Below are 15,807 nucleotides of genomic sequence, written 5' to 3'. Positions count from 1 at the left end.
ATCACAACTGCCTGGCCCCTAATACTGAGAGAAGGAGAGATGTAGCTGTTTTTGTCTTGGCAGAAATGATTGTGATCGTACCTTAAATCTGACATCCCAGTCTGCACAACAGCTCAACATTACTGGGCTTTTTGTGCTCAAGATGATAAACTGACCAAATCGAAAAAAGTCCTGTCTAAGTTACTATAATGCATTTCAAAGTTATTGTCCAGAATTTGATGTAGTCTATGTCTATATACCTTTGTCTAATTTTAATAAACCCAACACATAACAGACCGTTTGTGAGGCGTTGTGCTACAGCAGCCATATGAACCGAAGTTAAAACAGATTATCATCTGATTCTCCGTTCGTAGGTTATTGCTACAGCCCATCTGATAAGCACGTTTTTAAACAGCAATCCTTTTAAGTGTTTCTTTTCTGTTTTTCAAACGTGGAAAATTCAAAACATACTTTTCCATTCCTCAGGTGCCCAATGTTGGAACTTGTGGTTTGAGGGAAATGTGGTCTGTCAGGTCTCCAGACATGAAATCCTAAATTCTAACATCCCCCGCCATTTTCCCCCCCTGCTTCGGTTTTGCATCATTAGACAGCCTTGAATTTGGCAGGGGCTTATGAATCTGCTCGTTTGTTTCTGCGGAGGTGTATGACTACGTATGGTTCATCTTGAAGGGAGGACACTAGAGGTGGAAATGGAAAACATTTACTGATATAGCCTAACCTTTTTCTTTAGCATTCAGATCAGCCAGGCACTGTCCCTTAAGGCGTCCCTTAGTCATAGTTGTTCTGGTTGTGGTAGTGTTTGGTGCACATTTTTTGATATCTTTTCCTATATTTGGTTGTTAGTCACTGATGCTAGGGTTGTAGCTTTTAAATCAGACTGAACACAACCTAAACACAGCTTTGATCACAAAAACACCAAGCGTGAAAATGTGTAAAAATCCTTTACATGATTATATTTTCTACTTGGCAAAATGTTGTCTTACGAGGTGTCACCCTCTTAGCATATAGCAACTAGACTACAAATGCTTGGGTGCATTATAGTGTTTTTCGTTCTTAAGTAAAAAACTGTAAGTGATCAGGGGCCTCATGTATCAATCGTTACCATGGGCAAATTTGTTCTCTCGCACCCATGGGATTTTTTAGCCCTGAAGTTTGTCTCAGAGACCACCTGGGTAATCCCTGAATTTAGACACCGATTGCCTAACACCGATGTCTTTGCAGGCCTGGGTGATTGCTCGTTGCAAGACGTAGACAATAGATGTTAGGAGGAAGGAATTACAAATAACCATCATGCTTTGCTACTGTCTGTCAGACAATCTTGAGGGCTAAAAAATTCCATAGTTGTGTAAGAACAAATTTGCCCATAGTAAGAATTGATACTTGAGGCCCCTGGTGTCTTGATGCATGCTCAATAACCCAGGTAAGAAAATCAAAGAAGGCTGAATCAGTTCATCTGGCACAACGTTTATTGAGAGAAACGTTTCATCACTCATCTAAGTGACCTCTTCAGTCTCAACTGACTGCAGGTATCCCCACCCTTATAAACAATAAAGTGGCATAACGACAGAAACCAACAACCAGTTTCATATGCAAATGTGAGTGTGACCATTAACTAGGATTTCAATGGCCATGTGTACTATCCACAGAGGATTTCCGTAGAGAATTTGCCAGGAGCCGTGCTGTGACTTATACATTGGGGAAATTAAACAGACACCGGCCAAGATGATGGCACAACACAGGATAGCTAACATGTCAGGCCAGGACTCCACAGTCTACACTCACCTACAGGACGACATCTCATAGGGCGGCGTAGCTTGGGTGGTAGAGCTGGTCGTCTAGTAATTGGAAGGTAGCTGGTTCGGTCCCCAGCTCCTGCGGCGAGCATGTTGAAGTGTCTTTGAGCAAGACACAACCCTTAACTGCTCCTGATGAGCAGGTTGGCACCTTGCATGGCAGCCTCTGCCATCAGTGTATGAATGCGTGTGTGAATGGTTGAATGTGAGGCGTACACTTGTAAAGCGCGTTGAGTGGTCGGTAGACTAGAAAAGCGCTAAAAAATGCAGTCCATATACCAGTTTACAGGCCAGTGGCCACTCTTTCAAGGATGAGGATGTGCATATCCTTGATAGGGAGGAATGCTGGTTTGAACAGGGTGTCATAGAGACCATCTGTGATTGCAATAATTCCCAAATCCTCTGTGAATAGTACACGTGGCCGTTGAAGCTCTAGTTAATGGTCACGCCCATATTTACATATGAAACCGGTTGTTGGTTTCAGGCGTTATGCCACTGTATTGTTTATAAGGGTGGGGATACCTGCAGTCAATTCAGACTGAAGAGGTCACTTGAGTGATTTAAATGTCTTTAAATTTAAACGTTTAATTTGGAAGGGACAATGTACATTAATCAACATTTGAAACAAATGTAAATGTACCCGAGTTAGCTAATGGGCTAGTTTCCATTGACAGTCCCTTTGCCTGATGTTGTTAGGCATCCTAGGATAATAAAATAGTACAAAAAATAAGAATAAACATACAACATATTTAATATACAACAGAATAGAATAGAATAAAATATTCTGTATTAGTCATTGTCAAATGAAATTTACTCTCTGCATTTAACCATCCTAGCTGTGTTGCTAGGAGCAGTTGGCAGCCGCCGTGCAGTGCCCGGGGACCAACTCCAGTTATTTCTTCCCATTGCCTTGGTCAGGGGCACATGTAGGGCTGCAACCTAGCAGCCTCAATGTGAGGCTGCACCCTAGATGATGACACTATTTGGTGCTCTATAGTGTCCCTTGGCAAGATTCTCTGTTGTTTGGTGGCACAGCATAGCTGAGACGGCCGCAGAAGAATCCTGTCTCTTTTTGCCGAGTTGACTGAGCGGAGCCGCCATGGTTTACCCTTTCCAGGTACTGACAGCTGGGTAGACTGTGCCCGGGGATTTGAATTCAGAGTTACCTTCTCCTAACCTTTGCCTAAACAGGCATCAACCTACAAGGCAGCGGGTGGATTTGAAATCAGAGTTCCCTTCTCCTATCCCAATGTTTTGGCTGGACTGGGCACCATGGGAAGTACCATACAGGCATGCAGGAGGACCAGATCTATCAGTAGGGACGTCGTCCTTAGCCAAAGGGCTCTTGCTGAGGTAAGGTGCTACCCCTCTACAGCATGTGGTTGCGGTTTAGCGTCTTACCCAGGACAGTACAAGATTGGCCAATACAAGAACAACAAGAGCAAACAAACAAGAAAATATATGCAGAATATTGAAATAATATAGGAAAACATAATAAAGATAATATAGAAAATAATACATATAAAAAGCAGACATACAACACAGCTAATGTACAATACAGTTAAACAACATGTTATGTGCACATAGCATCAATGTTGACATTGTTGGTTCTTATTTTTTGTCGTTGTTTTCGTTAATGTGAAGCGCTTTGGGTGTCTAGAAAAGCGCTATATAAATTTAATCCATCCATCTTAATAAGTGATGAAACGTATCTGTCAATAAACCTTGTATCCAGATGAACTGATTCAACCTTCTTTGATATAAGTGATCAGGCACAGCCCAGCAGCCTGTCTTGGTTTACGTTTGATGATAAGTTCTGATGATGATCTGTCCAGGTCTGTTGAAATCTGTAAACTTATTTCCAGAAACTTCGGTTTTTGCATTGAACATCTAGATATGTTTTATATAACTCCTGGTATGAAGTATTGTAAGACTGAATAGCTGCATCAGGCAGGAATGTGCTTTCCTTAGATTAACTATGTTAGGCATAACAGAGAGTAGAATCCCTTATAACAATCAGGGCCTGGTCCATAAGTGCACAAGTTTCACATACATGCGTGTATGTGAAACTTGTGCAAGGCTAGAAACAGATGAGAAGATGCACTGCCTCACCAGATGTCATCAATATGTGTAATAAGACAAAACACGATTCTTTCTGCAAAGAACTGGATAGTCCATCATCATCATCATTACAGTTCTGGTATTGATCAGTGGAGAGGGGGGCGTACAAGAAAGGTCGATGGAAAAAAGATTTCTAGGAATTAAACGCGAAAAGAAAAAAGATCTTGATGATCTTGCGTAGTAGCCTCACTGTTTTTATATTGATAGATCTGTGGTGAAACAGGATTTACAGTATTTATTGTGTGCCTTTTGTGACAGTTTGGCAGGTGGATTGTGTTCATGTACATTTGTGAATGTGTGATTGGCCAAATGCTCATATATTGTAATTCTAACTTGTGGATGTAAGTATTCTACCAGATACTGGTACATGTGCACAATCATTATTCAGAAGTTTACTTTACCTCTCTGCCATTGCTAGTTGATGATATGCATGCATGCACTTTTTACGCGTGTGTGTGTGCATGTTTGCATGCTTGCTTGCATGCATGTGTGCATGTGTGTGCATGCATGGGTGTGTCTGCATGTGTGTATGTGCGCGCGCGTGCGTACCCGGTGCACCTGATTACACGTGCACTTTTTGGTTTGTGTGCAGCCTTGCATTCTCATTCCCCTGAGCATTTTTTCTTGCAGTTTATTTTTTAGAGGTGAATGCTCCTTTTATTTTTACTGCATGCATTTATTTCGGGGCTCCGAGAGGTGAGGAAAAATTTGTCATTATGGGTGTGAAGACAGAATTTATTGCCTCAAAGCTTCCGGCCAGGATGAGAGAGCGAGCATTAGTCCAACAAACACTGATGGGACCCATGGAGGGACCATTTCCTTAGGGGGACTAAAGAGGAAGGGCAATCCTGTATTTCCCAACAGCTACTGGATGAGAGGGAACAGAGAGGCATGGCCTAGGCAACACAATGCTTTATATCTATGAGGTCTGCAACAGTGAAGACCTGAATCTGTACAAAACCTCAGATAATTTAATTTTTGCCACTGAAACCAAAACTTTATTCCTAGGAAAGACTACCCAAAGCCTTGCTCCCTGGCCAAAACTACCTTGAAGTTACGTCCCTCCTGCCTTAGTTACCGTTGCTAACTTGGACAAACAATCTCTCTGGCATGCTGCCAGCTAACTAAACAATAGGGTCTGTTACTGATATTCCCCCTGAGGTTATAGATAATTTTTGGAAATGGGCCGATATAATGTCATCAAGTAGCTGCCAAAAAGTCCAACAGTATCCTATGACGATGCACAGTATGTCCAAATTTTGGTTAGGTGCGCTGAAGCAGATGCTGTTATTAGGAGCAATTGTATATTGCTCTCAATGTGAGGGGAAGGAGCCCAGTTTTACAGCCAGCATCACTGAAAAACGTTTGTCAACCATGTCCTTCATTATCCAAAGTAAGTCAAACTGTTATTTTCAGTTAATCTTGAAGAAACTGTGTGTCAGACTTTTTATGCCTACATGCCCAATGACTGCTGGGATAGGCTCCACTACCCCCCAACCCTGATTAGGATAAGCAGCTTGGAAAATTGATGGATGGATGCCTGCAAACCAGTGTACAACCTTCTGTAGCCCTAAAGCAGGGCTCTTCTGTCCATTCTGAAGCTTATGATAAAGAATACAGGTGACATAGCTTACCATCAAAAATCTATCTATCTATCTATCTATCTATCTATCTATCTATCTATCTATCTATCTATCTATCTATCTATCTATCTATCTATCTATCTATCTATCTATCTATCTATCTATCTATCTATCTAACTAGCTAGCTAGCTAGCTAACTACATAGATAGATAGATAAATTTGGCAAGAAGATACATACATACATACATACATACATACATACATACATACATACATACATACATACATACATACATACATACATATCTAGTATCTGTAGTTGGGTAGATAGCTAGCTGGCTAGTTAGCTCGATAGATAGATAGATAGATAGATAGATAGATAGATAGATAGATAGATAGATAGATAGATAGATAGATAGATAGATAGATAGATAGATAGATAGATAGATAGATAGATAGATAGATAGATAGATAGAGGAGGAAACCTTACCTGTAACATTAACTTTATTTTATTTCTTATTTTATCTTCTATTTCTATTTATTTCTATTTTTCTTATATCTACTTGTTTCTATTTTCTTGTTATCTTGTAAGTTTTTCTTTACTAGAGCGTGGTTGTCTGTAATAGGACCCAATTTCCCCTCAGGGATGAATAAAGTATGGTAATTCTGATTCTGATGACACCTCTTGAGCAAACCTGGTTAGGTTTACCCGCAACCTGAAGATTCACTATGGGGGAGCATAACCTAGCTGGTTCCCCACCAGTAGGGGTCTGGTGCTAAATAGGAGATATGGACTGTACCTTTAGTGTGAGACGTAACATTGTGGTGGGGGCGCGGGGTTGGGGCACACTCGAAGCTGTAGTTGAAGTACCCAAAGGGAGATGTGCTTCACTGCAACCTAAAAGCAGTTCAAAGTGGCTGGCCCTCTTGAAGATGCTTGATGGAGTGCCGGAGAACGTTCTGCCAAGTGAATCTATTTTTCTCCTTCATGGGAGACTTTACCATCCCGCTGGGGTACGACGTGTGAAAGCTAGAGGGCCGTGATTAGGAGCGATAATTGCGTGATTTTCTTTGTTTTATGCTCATGATGTGGCCTGTCACACAGCCTGATCAGCAATACACATTTTGCTGTGTAGTTTGCATTTAGTTAATAACATTGCAAGAGAAACATAACTCAGACATCATCATTTTTCATTTTACAATTGCATAGGAAATGTAGGTGTCAGTGTTATAGATTAGTCTGTTTGTTTTGTTTTCTGGGGGGGGGTATTTTCAGTCATGGATTGTGGGAATGATTGGGTCTATGTAGGTTTCAATAGCTTGACTCCAAGTACATACGGTTATGGGTAACCTGGCCCAGGGAGCTGAAAAATGGGTCATACAGTAGGATTTGAGGAAATGCCCTGGCTTTGAGCCAAGAGCCCGAGAGACAGGATGAAGCAACGAAAAAAATGGATGGGAGGAAGCTCTAAAGGAATCTCCAACAGCCACGGAGTCAGACGGTTGGGCTTCATAATTTTTGGCAGGGGTGGAGAAAGATTGGAAGGGTATAAGTGTGTGTGTGGCTGCATGTTTGTATTTGTATGTGATTATCAGAGACATGTGGCATGGGAGGGAATGACAGCCAAGCATCTTGGGCAATGATGGTGGCGCAAATTCACATTTGCAGCGGCCTCACCGAGTACCGGTGTGGGAAGATGGTGGCGTGGATTCACATTTGCGGTGGCCTCACCCAGTACCGTCCATGCAGTGTCTTTGTCCATGTCTGCGTCTAAGTTTGTCTTCGTTTGGTGGCTGGGAGAGCTGGTGCTGGATCGGCTGGGAGAGCTTGGTCTGCTGTGTCCTGTGGGCCCAGGGACCATGGCCCTGCCTGGAGCTGTGTCCGAAGAGGTAACACCGAGGGCGATCTGACTGGACGCAGAAGCGGGGCAGCTTAAGGTTATTGGTAACCCACGCAGAACCGGCAGTTCTGATAACACCGAGGGTGGTCTGGCGGTGGCCTCGCCTAGCCTAGCCTTGACTGTGTTTTTCGTGTCGCCGTGTGGAGTATGGGGAGGTGTGTCGAAGGCGTGTGGCTGGGAGAGCTAGCGCAGGATTGGCTGAGGGAGCTTGGTCTGCTGCATCCTGTGGGCCCAATGACCACAGCCCTGACCGGAAGTGAGGCAGGCTAAGCTAACTGCTAGCCCATGCAGACTGGCAGTTCTGACAGTCAACCTGGCTGGCGTTCATTCTCCTGGACAGTGATTTTTATTTATTTATTTTTTTAGTTTAGACATATGTGTTAGTTTGGATATATGTGTTCTTGTAGTTCTTGTAGTTTTTGGATATGTGTTTTTGTCTTTGTCTTGCACCGCTTTGGGCTGGGGGAAACAATATTTTATTTCATTTCATATGCGCAAGTGCATGAAATGAAATGAGAAATTAAGTGTTTCTGATTTCTGATTCTGAGGGATGACTGTTTGCAGCCCTTCTCCATCCCGGCCTCAGTCACTACGTCCCACTCGATCCCCTAATGCCTCAACCGTGATTTGTTTCACACAATGTCTCTCTTTTATCTGTCTCTCGCTGGGCTGGGAAACAAAAGAGCCTCTAAAAATGGGAAAGTACAATAACGTGCACACAAACTCCTGCACACTGTCTAACTTGCACTTACACACATAAGCGCGGGGGGGGGGGGCTGCAGCTCCCCTAGCGGTGGGTGTACCCCCCCAGTAGTGGCAGGTGGCTGTATAACATCCTAGACCCAACAGTATGCCTAACTTTTCCTAACGTATAAATGCACAAAATAAAAATGAATAAATAAAACATACCTTTATTGTAAACACTCCATTCCAAATCTGCTACACACGCGCCTTACAAACAGAGCAATGACGTCATACCATAGCGACCGGGGGAGGCGGTCGCTCTGACCGTCGGCGGTTCTGCGCCGGGGGCGAGCGCGATGGCTGATGGGATTGTTACTGTTAGATTTAAAATCGTGTTTTAATGATGTGGTGTTCGTGTTGTGGGTTATTCTTGTGTTGTTGTTTTGGGGGTTTGACTCAGACTAAGCAGGAGACCGTCTACTGACTAACGGACTGTAGGACCGCGACTGGGACTGATGTCGCCACTTGGGGGGGGGGGTCGTTACGTTGTTGACAGCTCTGGTCCGTTTTGGTCCGTGTGAATAAAAGCGCTACCGGGGTCGTGCGGTGTATTGGGGGGCACGAGAGTTGCGATTAAAAAGAGATCTCTGCCTCTCGACTCCTTCTTCCACGCCCCCCCCACGTAAAACATCTTCCCGCGCATGCGCACCATTTATTCGCGACGTTTCGGCGCGAGGCCTTCATCAGGCAAACGGTTTGTGACAATGAGAAGCCATCTTAAAGAGGGCGTGGCTTGCACACTTGCGACCAATCACATTCCCCACGCGCAACAGGAAGGCGTTAATACTGTAAACTACTAATAAGACACGTTAGCCCCTAGCTAACGGGTCTGACCCTTTAGCCGAGCGGATAGTGATGTCGCCTTGTGGTGCAGTACACCCCGTATCGAATCCCGCACCGGGCAAGAAAATAACCGGTTACAATACCAAACATGGCTGAACATGTCACTCCTGGCAGGGTAGCAGGTATAAATAGACCCTACAGGCCCCAAGTGGTAACTGCAGTTAGAAAACTCATATTTAGCAGGTTACATTGGTGTATAAATTCAACACAGTATATAGAAAAAGTCACCAATAATAAATGTACTTAGAAACCTCCCAGTACTAAATACAATATATAAGCACAATAGACTTCAAGGCCTCAAAAAAAAATTAAAAAATAAAAAAAAAACATTTAGCAGTAACGCATGCATATCTAAAGACACAATTGGCAGGTTGGCCTAAAACAACTGTGATAAAAAAGGATCATGATAGTGGAGGTACAGGTTTGATGTAAAGAATAATTAACCAGTGAAACGATACATTTAAAAAAAGCGGTAAATCTAAAGGCACAGCCTTTATAAGGTCATTATCTTCAAATTTCATCTAAAAACGTGAGTCCATTTGTCAGAAATGTTTTCCTTTCTGAAAAGATAGCATTACATTTAACTGACGGTTCTTCTTCCCATCATGCCATGCTCTCACGGTCTGGCACTGCTACTGGTTTGTGAAGAGAATTGCAATAAAAATCCCCATGAGTAAACGAGGAAATATTATCCAAAATGCAAATACCCCGAGAGAGAGCTTTCATTCACCCATCGTAAAACTTCAAGAGACACATGTGTGTGTATGTGTGGATGTGTATGTGTGTAGAAGGGTGCATGTATGTGATTGTTGCAGCCGATGACGTCTGCGTTAGGTTTAAAATTGAAGGTATAGCACGTGGAAATTATACTGCAAAAACTGTGATTACATGTAAAGAGAGGAGAGATACACAAGCTGCATCTGCACGGTCAAATATCCAGCGCTGATTAAACACAGATCTGCCTCTGTTGTCGCCCGCGCGCGCGCGCACACACGCACGCCAATGCACGTGCGCGCGCGCACACACGTACATGCATACTTCTACACGCATGCACATACACACATCTGCACACATACATGCACACTTCTACACACCTACACACGCATACACACACTTCTACACACATGCACACTTGTACATGCACACGTCTACACACACGTACACACGTCTACACACACACATACACACGTCTACACACACATACACACACGTCTACACACATACATGCACACGTACATGCACACTTCTACACACACACACACACACACACACAAACCATCATCATCACACACACACACACACACACACACACACACACACACACAGGGTTGCAGGGTTATTGGTTGTGTTGCGTTGCTGTGGTCCCCTGGTAAAACACAACGGCGGTGCAGCAGGCTGCAGAAGCCCCCGCAGGGCTGGTGTGTTGCCATATTGTTTGTAGCACTTTCCTGTTTCTTGAATAACCACTTCCCTTTGAATCCCAGCACATAACGGCTCCACATTCAAAACACGCCGTTGCCAGAGAAAACACCTGTGGTGACCAAATCACTGCCCTCCTTCTGCCCCGGCACGGCCGAGGCGTTACACACATCGATAACACCAACACACGCCAGACAGTCCCTACCGTCCCCCCACCCCCCCCCGCAGCACCAGCGTCACGTTTATATCACCTCTTACTGCAACCGCCAGGCTCCATTTCAGACCCGAGGCCGTGTGTGTGTGTGTGTGTGTGTGTGATGATGGTTTGTGTGTGTATGTTTGTGTGTGTGTTTGTGTATGTGATTTATGTGTGTGATGATGATGATGATGATGATTTGTGTGTGTGTGATGATGGTTTGTGTGTGTGTGTGTGTGTGATGATGATGATGATGGTTTGTGTGTATGTGTGTGTGTGTGATGATGATGATTTGTGTGTGTGATGATTGTTTGTGTGTGTGTGTGTGTATGTGAGTGTGTGTGCGTGTGTTTGTGTGTGTGATGATGATGATTTGTGTGTGTGATGATGGTGTGTGTGTGTGTGTGTGTGTGTGTGTGTGTGTGTGTGTGCGTGTTTGCTGTCCCTTCAAAGGAATAGCTCAGATTGTGTTTTGATGGCCTCATTAACAAAAACAAAACAACACAACACAAAACAAATAAATGGCAGTCTTGTCTCTAAGGAAATGATGTAATTTCTGTTCCTGTTGCGTCGTCACATCCACAGTAGAGTCGCGGTCATTTCCTGCGCAAATAGACCCGAGACTTAAGAAAGCGTCACATCTGTTTCTATCACACTTAACTGAGTGTGGATGGACATGTGGCCCATAGGTGTGTGCGTGTGCATGTGTCCGCGTGTTTGGATGTGTGTTTAGATTATTGGCAGCACACTGGAAGAGGAAACCCCCCCACACCCAGCCCCCACCCCCGCCCCGAGTGCATTTTCACAATTAAGATAAACAGACTTTAATAACAAGGTGCCATTATCGCTTGCACACACGCGCTGTCCTGTGTGGACGTTGCGTAAAGGTCGAGCACGCGGGGTTGTGACAGCCGAGATCGCTATCACGGGGACATATTTTAATTAACAATGGAGCGCGCCATACTTTCTGAACAGCGCCATTACAACGAGCCTAATGTGATTCACTCTGGGTCTGGTTTGGGTTTGGGTTTGAAAACGGTCACCGCGAGTGGATCTACACCAGGGGTCCCCAATTACTTGTCATGGCGGGCCACTTTTAGGGCCACTTTTAAAACCACGGGCCACTCAACCTCCAGCAGCAGGTTGTTCGTTAGTTTGTTTTGGTGTCAATACGTTGCAGGTATTATAATTTAAACAGAGGTTTCTCATCTATTTTTCGATATATTACCAGTCTTACTTTTACCAAGAAATTAATTTATTTTTTTTTTGGTAGGGAAATAAAAAAAATTCTTCCTTCTGGCATTTCTCCAAAAATTCTCGCGGACCATAAATCAACCCGTCACGGGCCGGACGTGGCCCGCGGGCCGCCTATTGGGGACCCCTGATGTACACACTCGCAGTCCAGCCTGTTCCTCCGCAGAGGAGCTGTCCAAAATCAAACCTTAAGGACCGGTTAAAATTCACCCACGCCGAATTATAATCACAATAAAAACAGTAGAACGTGATGCGATGAAATGGAGCCCGCCCTCGAGCCCGTGTGTATCAGCAGTGGCGAAGCCACCTGCGCCCTCAGATGGGCCCAACCAAGGTATCAATTTTGGATGACTTCAGCGGCCCTTAAGCGCTGTTGTCAGACCTCGAGAGGGCAAAATTACAGCAAATATGAAAATGTCTCAATCTCATTACGATTAAGACCCATTGGCAGTGTGTTGGGGGGGGGGGGGACACTAATTGCGACCGGGGACGTGTAATTAGTTTCAGAATACGCTGGCGACGACACGTCCCCCCTGGCTGGGCGCAGGGGGGACGCGGCGGTGACAAAGACCGGTGAAGACGTCCTGCAGCAGCTGTGAGGAGCCCGGGTCCGGCGTGGCTGTGCGGAGGCGCATCCCAAACGCCCTCCTGATCCCCGCCCGCGCGCCCTGCAGGCAGGTAGAGAGAGGGGGGGGGAGAGGGGGAGAGAGAGAGAGAGGCGACTTGAAGGGGCTGTTAGTGTTAGCTCATTGCTGGCAATTATACACAATCAGCGCAGGGGCTTGAGACCTGCATCCTACAATGGACTAAACCTGGGGCGAGCTCCGCGAGCCGCTCAAGTGCGTGCAGCTGCACGCGCTCCAGAGAGAGCTTACTTCCCCTGCAATTAGCAACTCATTTCAGTTTTTTTTTTTACAATGAAAAACAGTTTATTATCAGCTACTCTGGTTGCCCGTCTTTAAAAAAAAAAATTGGCGTCCGTTTCTGGGTTCTTATTTACTGGTGTCTGAAGTGGCCTCGAGAAGTTATTTTCCCTTAATTGTCGCTGCTTTCTGGATTCTAGATATTTACCCAGACACTTAAAGGGCACTTGAAGGCTTCAGCTACACAAGCACAATGACCCGCGGCTTAATTATGGTGGCTGCCGGGCCGGCTGCATATCTGAATAACATGTTGAAACTGAATTCGGCAGGACGGCCACCATTCGACAGCCTCCGCAACGTGGGCCTGAACCGTTTACATTCAGAACCTGGTTCTGTACCGTTTACATTCAGAACTTGGGCCTGAACCGTTTACATTCAGAACTTGGGCTTGTACCGTTTACATTCAGAACTTGGGCCTGAACCGTTTACATTCAGAACCTGCTTCTGTACCGTTTACATTCAGAACTCAGGCCTGAACCGTTTACATTCAGAACTCAGGCCTGAACCGTTTACATTCAGAACTCGGGCTTGTACCGTTTACATTCAGAGCTTGGGTCTGTACCGTTTACATTCAGAACTTGGGCCTGAACCGTTTACATTCAGAACTTGGGCCTGAACCGTTTACATTCAGAACTTGGGCCTGAACCGTTTACATTCAGAACCTGGGTCTGTACCGTTTACATTCAGAACCTGGGTCTGTACCGTTTACATTCAGAACTTGGGCCTGAACCGTTTACATTCAGAACTCGGGCCTGAACCGTTTACATTCAGAACCTGGGTCTGTACCGGTTACCTTCAGAATAAATCCGCAGTTGAAGTTCTCCTATGTTGTTATTGGTTTAAACGTGGGACATTTCAGTAGGATTAAGGATTTACTTCGAAACTCTTGTTTTGAGTAAAGGTTAAAATAATAATAATGACGTCATTCACATATTTTCCTCAGATGACCACGAGCACGAGTGGATCGTGCGCACGTGTCGTAAAGCTCGGGACGACGTCGTTGGCCCTGATGTCGTCATCCGGCAGTAAAACGAGGAACCCCTCTGCACGCTGCAGACGTGACGACTGACGTCATTTCAGGTTGTAATAAAAAGATATCAGCCTAACAAGCGTGTGTGTGTGTGCGTGCGTGCGTGCGTATTTCAAATATGTTACTGCTTTCTGAATTTCACTCGACACATGGTTATAGTATTTATTTTTTTCAAACAGTTAAAAAAAAAACGACCTCCTACGACTACCGTCCCAGATTTTCTCGTTTAGTCTTGATGTGTGTGTGTGTGTGTGTGTGGGTGTGTGCGCGCGGTAAAGTTTGCCTTTCATGCCCCGGATGTTGCTGGAGATGCCAGCGCTATCCTCCAACTTTTAAATTGAATCAATGTCATCATCTGTAATGTGTGTTTCTGTTCAGACACAGTGCATGAGTTTGATTTGGTATTTCCATTTAGCGTTTATTATCTAAAGTGTATTGTAGTGCATTGTTTATTTAGCCTCCATCTCAGATTCAGATGCGTGGGATTCTCCTGTATGTGTTGTCTAGTTTCCATTTGGACTGCAATGCTGTATAGGTTATCACTGTGTGAGCAAATCTGTAAAATTCTATAATTTTTTTTTTATGTCTTTATAGCCGTCAGTACCAGATTTCAGTGCCTATGAATTTTCTCTTTACTCAGGGCCTAAAGGTTAAAGTCTTTCACCGCTTAGGCCACGTAATGTTGTTGTTATTTGACGGCTACTCACTTCTCTGCGACAAACCTAACCCAAGTAATCCAATGAGGGGGAAATACATGCATGATCTTTTCTTATGTTTTTGTTCACAGTGTGACGTCAGGAAGCGCATGTACTCCGCACCAGACATGTTAACAAAACAAGGAATCAGACAAATAATAAACAATATGCAAAATTTTTAAAAAAAGAAAATGGCATGTATTCATCTTTCAAGAATGGGACATGTATTCAGTTGGGGCCCTGACTCCACAAAACATTTGCAAATGTGTTGCATCATGTGCATCCATCCCATGATGCAACCTGTTCTCTGTGACGTGTGAGGGGTGAGATGAGCAGAGGCAGGCAGATGCCATCACTGCACCCAGTGACCCATGAGCCGCCCAGAGGCACCGCCGCAGGAGCTGTGATTGCTTCCTGCCTCGTGCCGGGCGTACACACACGAACATACAGGCACACAAAAGCAGACATGCACACAAATAAACACACAGGGATACGCCGAAATTGTTTTGCGAGCACACGTACAACCGCAAAGACTAAATAAATAAATGAATAAATAAATAAAAATCCAGTACACAAACATGCAGAAGGTATGACGACGAGAAACACATTAAAGTTAAATTAAAGCAATTAAATTAATTAACTACATTTATTACAAGTCAAATTAAGTTATGTAAGCACATTAAAGTTTCTAAACTGACAGTAAAATGAGTGGACTCAATTTGGAAACTTGTGAATTATGTCTCTAGATTTGCACAATGACACCCAAAAAAAACCAAACAAAAACAAAAAAACACATTTTTGTTGACATGTCTTGATGCAAACTCAGTAACCCAGGTAAGAAGATCAAAGAAGGTTGAATCAGTTAGTCTGGATACAACGTTTATTGACGGACACATTGTATCCCGATGAACTGATTCGACCGTCTTTGATCTTTGTTGACACATTGTTTTGTTTTTTGGGGGGGAACATTGGAGAAAAAGGATTGTTTCAGCTCCTGCAAAGATTCAAAACCACAAAGATGTCACATTCTATTTTATTGCATTTTTAGTACACAAAACATTTATGATGCACAGAATATCAAATAAACCTTTGTTTTCATCTCATGTTTCATGTTTTCAACAAAGCAAAACGATTCTATAGGGGAAAAGTGCTTTACAGGGGTTAATCATTTTTAATAAATACAAGGACATTAAGGTCGTGTTTCCCACTTATCAACAATGGATCATGTTTGTCACACAATGGGCATGACAGTGAAATGTAGGCGCACACACACACACACACACACACACACACACACACACACAC

The 15,807-nt window shown here is 44.0% G+C and overlaps 1 protein-coding gene across 1 annotated transcript in view; it reads left to right on the top strand.

Moving 5' to 3' along the window:
* Window positions 1–14,697, top strand: part of morn5 (MORN repeat containing 5) — a 28,239-nt gene extending 13,542 nt beyond the window's left edge. The window contains exons 5-6 of the mRNA XM_056301921.1: window positions 13,721–13,857; window positions 14,595–14,697. Coding sequence (XP_056157896.1) covers window positions 13,721–13,806 — 86 coding nt within the window. The 3' untranslated portion in view covers window positions 13,807–13,857; window positions 14,595–14,697. The remainder of the gene's footprint in view (window positions 1–13,720; window positions 13,858–14,594) is intronic.
* Window positions 14,698–15,807: the final 1,110 nt, after the last annotated feature.

Source organism: Lampris incognitus, unplaced genomic scaffold (genome assembly GCF_029633865.1).
Source record: "Lampris incognitus isolate fLamInc1 unplaced genomic scaffold, fLamInc1.hap2 scaffold_223, whole genome shotgun sequence".
In the NCBI taxonomy this organism is placed as follows: Eukaryota; Metazoa; Chordata; class Actinopteri; order Lampriformes; family Lampridae; genus Lampris; species Lampris incognitus.
This window is presented reverse-complemented; position numbering and strand designations above follow the sequence as displayed.